The sequence below is a fragment of the Lissotriton helveticus genome, chromosome 10 (assembly GCF_964261635.1).
Source record: "Lissotriton helveticus chromosome 10, aLisHel1.1, whole genome shotgun sequence".
Taxonomy (NCBI): Eukaryota; Metazoa; Chordata; class Amphibia; order Caudata; family Salamandridae; genus Lissotriton; species Lissotriton helveticus.
The window spans coordinates 1,095,145,613-1,095,153,680 of NC_136071.1; the positions used below are offsets into that span (position 1 = coordinate 1,095,145,613).

An 8,068-nucleotide genomic window follows, 5' to 3' on the forward strand; every position below is an offset into this window, starting at 1 on the left:
TTTTAATAATTATTCAGTACATTATTGGTATTCATAGAATTACAGTCAAAACCCAAAAAGTGGCAGAAATAAGTCTTAGACGCGCGTTTCGGCGCAAAGTGCACCTTCGTCAGGAATTGCCACAAAATTATATTATGCATTTGGTTGATGGCACGGGACTGGCTCAAGAAGATTTGGCGTGTTTCTTTATCGTTTATATATTAAAATCTTAAAATTCTACTTCACCCATTTATTTTTAAATGAACTAGATTTGCTAGGACTTCTGTGTTGTGTCACAAAGCGAAGTAATTATGATTTGTTTGTTCTGATTCGCAATACAACTCTCTGTTGTTTACTAAGGTAAATATATATACATACATTTGACTAATCTGATTCAAGATGAAAATGCGATCGATTTAGATAAGGGTTGTCCACATGAATGGCGAACACCGGTAAAGTGGGATCAAACTCCTCTTTAATAATTTTTCATCGTATTCCGTGCACCGTGCAGAATGTCGACGGGCGTCTTTTCAATCGCGTGCTTGTCATCAAACCACACTTAAATCCTTTTGCACCTTTTTAATTACCATGGCTGCAATGGAATGTGAGACATCTTGCCTCATTTTAGTGTAATTGAGATCTGGAAGCAGATGACATTTTGTACTGAAGGTTCTGAAAGTCTCCTTTATCCAACACATGCCTCTCACAGCCCTGCAACCCATCTCTACATACCTATGCCCCCTGGATTCAGTAAAATAGAAGAGAGTGCCAAAAGAAAAGCATGAATGGACAAAAATGTATTGACTTGTTTGAAATTCTCAAAGAATTCCATCGGTAGTCTACAGCAGTCATTGAATTTAACGAGTATCCAAATACGTATTTCCACACATTGAATTGCAGCAGGTGTACAATTGTACATATTGAAAAAGATTGTAAAAGCGCCATGCCACATTTACCTTTTAGATTTGGCCTGGCAGTTTTAGCTATCTGTAGCACCTATCATTTACCATATAAAGAGAATGATCTTTGGCCAACTACTAGCTTATTTGGTCAGGCCATATCACCCTTTACTTCGAGACTTCTGTCAATCACATCTTGGATCAGCCCAGAGAAGTATACTTCACCCACCACATACTATTGGCTGTTTGATCTGTTATTACACCTCCAAGGCAGTGTTTCCAATGCAAGGAATGAGGTGCATTGTTTTCAGCACGTGGCACTACTTGGTTTACTCAGAAGCAAACCTGAATAGGCAGCTTCCTCCTCTAAAAGCAGCATGTACCTCATCATGGGCAGATGCTTACCCAGAGTATGATCTAAGAAATAGGTATGTAATTGCTCTGCAGTAGTGTAACACAGCGGGGTCACCTCGAAGTAATGAATATAAAGGAGTTGAAACTAGTAAAATGCTAAACACTACCTCTTCCTCTCCACAGAACGTTGAAACAGAGGTAGACACGCAATCCACACACTGGCCCTTTAATTCCGAATGGACTTCGGAGTGGGAGGAGTCTCTACAGGACACGGAAACCTCATATGCCGGGATGGACGAATCAAGGGTGTGCTTGTTCACCCAGAGCGAGGAAGGAGACGAGGAGGAAGACGGAAGCAGAGCGGAGCTAAGGAAGGACGTGTATCCCGAGGACGAGCGGAGAGACGGGAGAGAAGCAAGAAGAGGAGCGGTGCGACGGAAGACCGGGCCCGAGGAAAGACAGCCAGAGGACCGAACGGAGGACGGCAAGGAAGGAACGCCAGGAGGCCAACGACACCACGAGTCGCCCAGCCATACACCCGGGGGAGGTGTATGGCTTAACCAGGTGCGTGACAAGCTACGGGGTTGGGTCACTCGTAAAACCATAGCGTCGGACTAAACCCGGGTCCCCATTCTCCTTGGTGGTTTTCCCCCTACCCTGAGCACAAGAACCCTCACCTCGGCAATTAGAAACAGAGTATCTCACGTGTGTTTGGTCCCTCACTCCCCTCCCTGTGAGCCACAACACAGAACAGACACTGATGCACCGTTTTCTTGCCTTTTGTTTTCCCGGTTACGGCCACTGAAGAACACCACGGAAGTAGACGGAGACCTTCCTCGGCGGGGCCCCGACCGAGGACGAAGAGCCGACTCCACAGCTTCCGGCATCAGGAAAGCAGCAAGGAGCCGTTCTCCAAGACCGGCCCGAACCAATAGACAGAAAAGCTCAGATACACTATATTCTAAAATAAAGCCCAGAACTACTAGAATTAGCGTATTGCCTATTATTCCCGTAACCGCTACAGTGGTGGAGAATGCGGGCCTAGGCACCATCTGCGGAGTCAAGATGGAGACAGTTGTAGATCAGTTAGTAAAGGGGCAAGGACGACTTGAGTGGGTGTTAGAACAACATCTGGTATCCGCACAAGCCGACAGAGAAATACTAAAGAAGGCCATTGAAGAGAAACAGCCCTGGGTGGACCCTGTATCGAGGAGTGGAACAACGGAAAGAACCGTGACCCATGGGGCGCCGACAGTGTCTCTACAAAAGTATAGACAGGGAGAGGATCCCGACGCATTTTTGTTAAATTTTGAGAGGGCTGCAAGGGCCTGTGGCTGGCCCGTCGCAAAATGGCCATTCTTTTTGGCACCTCTCTTAGGCGGAGAAGCCCAGGCTGCTTACCAAGTAGCAAATCCAAGAGGAGACAACACCTATGTTGAAATCAAGAAAATAATCCTAGATCATTTGGGGTTAGATCCCGAGGCATATCGCCTAAAGTTCAGAAAAGAGAGAGGATCTGTAGGGGAAAATCCCAAGACTTTATTTGTGAGATTAAAAATGGCGGCAGACAAATGGCTGACACCTACCACCAGCACGAAAGAAGAAATACTCGACCGAATATACCTGGAACAATTTCTTGAGGCACTTCCCTATGCGACGCAAAAGTGGCTTCGACAACATAACAACTTAACAACCACTGAAGCAGTGGAGATGGCCTCATCATTTACCCGGGCTCAACCTAGGAATTTTCCGTGTGAGTTAGAAAGGAAGGGAGCTGTACGAATTGAGAAACCGGTGGCGCGAGGGAGAGATACCATCCGCCCCCGTACATGGAGGAGTGAAAACACGGCAAATACTGGGCCGCAATGTTTCGATTGTGGCCAATGGGGACACATTGCCCGGATGTGTCCCAAGAGAAAGAATGAGGAGGAACCAATGGAGGTCGGGTACCTCCCCAGAGCTGTACTATTTTCCGCAGAGATGGGAGGCTCTTTTAGAGTAAGTGTGAAAGTCAATGGTCATGTATTGTCAGCTTTATTAGATTCGGGCTGCCGACAGTCGGTCATCCAAACTCCCTATGTCAGAACAGGACAATATATTTCACAAGGGTTAGTGAACATCAAATGTGTTCATGGGGACATTCGGCCATACCCTATTGCTGACATTGTAATTGAACAGACTGGGGAACACCCGCAAACTGTGAGAGTAGGAGTAATGTCCAACCTACCCGAAGACCTCATAATTGGGACCGATAATCCTAGCTTCCTGAACATGTTCAAGGATAAACTCAACACAGTATGTCATACAGGGAAGGAGGGTAACACCCTAATTGATCCTCCGCCTAGACACAGCCTCCAAGTTAGGTGCTTGACTAGTAACGCGACATCCCCCACTAAAGGTTCAGCGAAAGCAGCCGGTTATGATCTATACAGTGCATATGACTATGTGGTCCCTGCAAAAGGGAAGTCTCTTATCAAAACTGACCTGCAAATTGCCGTCCCCCCCGGATGCTATGGTAGAATTGCTCCGCGATCAGGGCTAGCGGCAAAGCATTTTATTGACGTAGGGGCTGGGGTCATTGACGAGGATTATAGAGGGAACGTTGGAATCCTCCTGTTTAATTTTGGTACCGAACCCTTCCAAATACAAAAAGGAGATAGAGTGGCCCAATTGATTTGTGAGTGTATAGCTGAGACTAGGCTGGAAATACTCCACCAGCTGGAAGATACAGAAAGGGGCTCTGGTGGTTTTGGCTCTTCAGGCATTCGTCCACAGCCAGTGGCCTCACTCTTAACACAGGACCCTTGGGTTATGGATAGAGGATTTAAATTTGCGCAGATCAGTGATCCCACTCTGTTCAACGCGTGGGAACAGGCGCATCAGAGGGCGGTGGACTCAAAAATTTTTCCTGGGTTTATTATCGATAATGACCTATTGTACAGAATAGGTGGCGAGGGACAGCCTGCCCAACTATTGGTACCTGCCTCATTCAGGGAGCAGGTCCTTTTCTTTGCTCACAGCCATCTCGTCGCCGGTCACTCCGGCGCCGAGAAAACTACGCAGAATATCCTCAGGCAATTTTTTTGGCCCGGTATTTACAGGGATACCGAATCTTACTGCAGGTCCTGTGAGATTTGCCAAAAGATGAATATGGTTAGACCACAGGCAGTCCCTTTACAGCCATTGCCGGTCATTGGCAAACCTTTTGAGAGGGTCGGCATGGACCTCATCGGACCACTGCCTAAAACTAAAAAGGGGTTCCAACACATCTTGGTTGTGGTTGACTATGCCACGCGGTTCCCCGAGGCTTTTCCATTGTCTGTGGCCAATTCCAGACAGGTCGGTGACAAGATGATTGAGTTGTTTAGTAGGGTCGGTTTTCCGAAGGAGATTTTGACTGACCAAGGCACGCCATTTGTGTCTAAATTGATGAAGGAAATTTGTGAGACGTTGAACGTCCACCAGATCCGTACCTCGGTTTACCACCCACAGACGGACGGATTGGTGGAGCGCTACAATCGGACCCTGAAATCCACACTGCGTAAAATGATGGAGGTTAGTGGGGAAGATTGGGATAGGATGTTACCATTAGCACTATACGCCATCAGGGCTCAGAGACAGAGTAGTCTGGGGGTGTCGGCCTTCGAATTGCTTTATGGTCGGCAACCTCGCTCACTGCTAGAAATGACCAGGGATGCCTGGATTAATGAACAGGGGGAGGAAGCAAAGGCTACTCTTGAGTACGCCAGGGACCTGAAAGCCAAATTGGGTAAACTAAGGGAATTGGCGTTGGACCATCTAGAGCTTAATCAGCAGAGACAGCGGACTAATTACGATAAAGGAAAAAAATGGAGACACCTTGTTGTTGGGGACTGGGCTTTGGTTCTCCTGCCATCTTCGTCCCATAAATTCAAGGCTGAGTGGATGGGTCCCTTTAAAGTGGTAGGGGTCATTGGGAGTACTAGTTATAGATTACAGGTGACACCACGGAAACAGCAATCCTATCATATAAATTTGCTAAAGAAGTGGTTGGGTCCTCCTCCTACGACCGTCCATATGGCTACTACTCCTGGATTGGAAGGCTCTACTATTGACATGCTTGTTCATAATGACGAACTAAAGGCCCAACAACAAGTAGAGCTGAGGGGGACTTTAGAACTTTACGGGGATGTTTTTTCCAACAGACCTGGAAAGACCTCCCTGGCGGAACATTGTATTCACACTCCACCCAACAAAAAGGTTAGAATTAAACCTTACAGAATCCCCGAAGCCAGAAGAAATGCGATTAAAGCTGAAGTTGACGAAATGCTGAGATTGGGGGTGATTCGCCCATCAAAAAGCGATTGGTCGAGTCCCATTGTGATGGTCCCTAAACCTGATGGCAGTAGAAGGTTCTGCATGGACTTTAGGGCTCTTAATGAAATTTCACTCTTCGACGCTTATCCCATCCCAAGAGTGGACGAGTTAATTGAGCGACTAGGACAGGCCAAATACATCTCTACCCTAGACTTAACGAAAGGGTATTGGCAGGTGCCTCTGCGACCCGAAGACATCCCAAAAACGGCTTTCTCAACAGCGGAGGGTCATTTTGAATTCACGGTCCTTCCATTTGGACTTCATGGGGCGCCGGCTACATTTCAGCGCCTAATGAATAATGTCCTCGCAGGGTTGTCAGATTTTACATCGGCTTACCTGGATGACATTGTGATTTACAGTCCAGATTGGCAGTCTCACCTCCGACACCTATCTGTGGTTCTGCAAGCACTAAGAAAAGCTGGCCTCACTGTCAATGCTAAGAAATGCAAACTAGCTTTTAACAAAGTTAAATACCTTGGTTATGTCTTGGGGCATGGCCTGATCGAACCACAAATTGAGAAGGTCAGGGCCATTGCGGACACTCCATTCCCATCCACAAGACGGGAGTTGCGTTCATTTCTGGGACTAGTGGGTTACTATAGACGCTTTATCCCACGGTTTGCGGACATTGCGGCCCCTCTCACTGACGCCCTGAAAAACGCTGGACGAGCGTCTTCACCGGTATGTCCCACAGTACCGATGCAGGAGGCATTTAGAGTTCTGAAGTCCGTAATCACTTCTACACCAGTTTTGGTTTCCCCTGATTTCACCCGACCGTTCTCATTACACACTGATGCTTCGGACTACGGGATTGGAGCAGTGCTCTCCCAAACTGGTCAGGATGGCCTCGATCACCCAATTTTATATGTCAGCAGGAAGTTGTTCCCTAGGGAATTGAAATATGCTACGGTCGAGAAAGAATGCTTGGCCATTAAATGGGCCATTGAAAAACTGGCGTATTACCTAGAAGGCCGCCGTTTTGAACTGTTCACTGATCACGCTCCCTTGCTCTGGATGGCACGCAATAAAGCAAATAACGCGAGAGTGTTGAGATGGTTCCTCTCACTGCAACCATACTCCTTTTCTATACATCACCGCAAGGGCTGTGAGAATGTCGGGGCGGACTTCCTATCACGTCATCCACTCCCCGATCGTGAGTGTCCGGAGGGGGAGGTGTGTAACACAGCGGGGTCACCTCGAAGTAATGAATATAAAGGAGTTGAAACTAGTAAAATGCTAAACACTACCTCTTCCTCTCCACAGAACGTTGAAACAGAGGTAGACACGCAATCCACACACTGGCCCTTTAATTCCGAATGGACTTCGGAGTGGGAGGAGTCTCTACAGGACACGGAAACCTCATATGCCGGGATGGACGAATCAAGGGTGTGCTTGTTCACCCAGAGCGAGGAAGGAGACGAGGAGGAAGACGGAAGCAGAGCGGAGCTAAGGAAGGACGTGTATCCCGAGGACGAGCGGAGAGACGGGAGAGAAGCAAGAAGAGGAGCGGTGCGACGGAAGACCGGGCCCGAGGAAAGACAGCCAGAGGACCGAACGGAGGACGGCAAGGAAGGAACGCCAGGAGGCCAACGACACCACGAGTCGCCCAGCCATACACCCGGGGGAGGTGTATGGCTTAACCAGGTGCGTGACAAGCTACGGGGTTGGGTCACTCGTAAAACCATAGCGTCGGACTAAACCCGGGTCCCCATTCTCCTTGGTGGTTTTCCCCCTACCCTGAGCACAAGAACCCTCACCTCGGCAATTAGAAACAGAGTATCTCACGTGTGTTTGGTCCCTCACTCCCCTCCCTGTGAGCCACAACACAGAACAGACACTGATGCACCGTTTTCTTGCCTTTTGTTTTCCCGGTTACGGCCACTGAAGAACACCACGGAAGTAGACGGAGACCTTCCTCGGCGGGGCCCCGACCGAGGACGAAGAGCCGACTCCACAGCTTCCGGCATCAGGAAAGCAGCAAGGAGCCGTTCTCCAAGACCGGCCCGAACCAATAGACAGAAAAGCTCAGATACACTATATTCTAAAATAAAGCCCAGAACTACTAGAATTAGCGTATTGCCTATTATTCCCGTAACCGCTACAAGTATTTATTGTGCTAGTCTTTTAATAAAGGAAACATTTTTGTGTTTGAAAAACACCACATAAAAATATAGAAAATTTGTGTCTTTAAAAATAAAAATGATAACTATTATTCAACTTATTTTTCTTGATGATTTGAGTGATTATTTTAGTTAGACTCTCTCTTCATTCCCTAAATAGGGTGGTTTGTTTTCATTGTGAGCATGCCCCTTGAAAACATATTGCCAGTCTTACATCTTCGCAAGAAGCACACACACACCAAAGTGATGACACTGATATTCATGCATATAACATAACATGTGTATTTGTAAAGCGATTGTTCACCCCAACGGGGTATCTTGGTGCAGAATAACAGAAGTTTATTTCAAACAAGTCAAAAT

The 8,068-nt window shown here is 47.3% G+C and overlaps 1 protein-coding gene across 1 annotated transcript; it reads left to right on the forward strand.

Moving 5' to 3' along the window:
* The first annotated feature begins 1,399 nt into the window (after positions 1–1,399).
* LOC144785619 (uncharacterized) lies at positions 1,400–7,674 on the forward strand. The gene is made up of 2 exons (XM_078664428.1): positions 1,400–3,230; positions 6,852–7,674. Exons 1-2 carry the CDS (start codon positions 2,298–2,300, stop codon positions 7,284–7,286), a joined length of 1,368 nt encoding a protein of 455 aa, XP_078520554.1. The 5' UTR covers positions 1,400–2,297; the 3' UTR covers positions 7,287–7,674.
* The last annotated feature ends 394 nt before the right edge of the window (positions 7,675–8,068 follow it).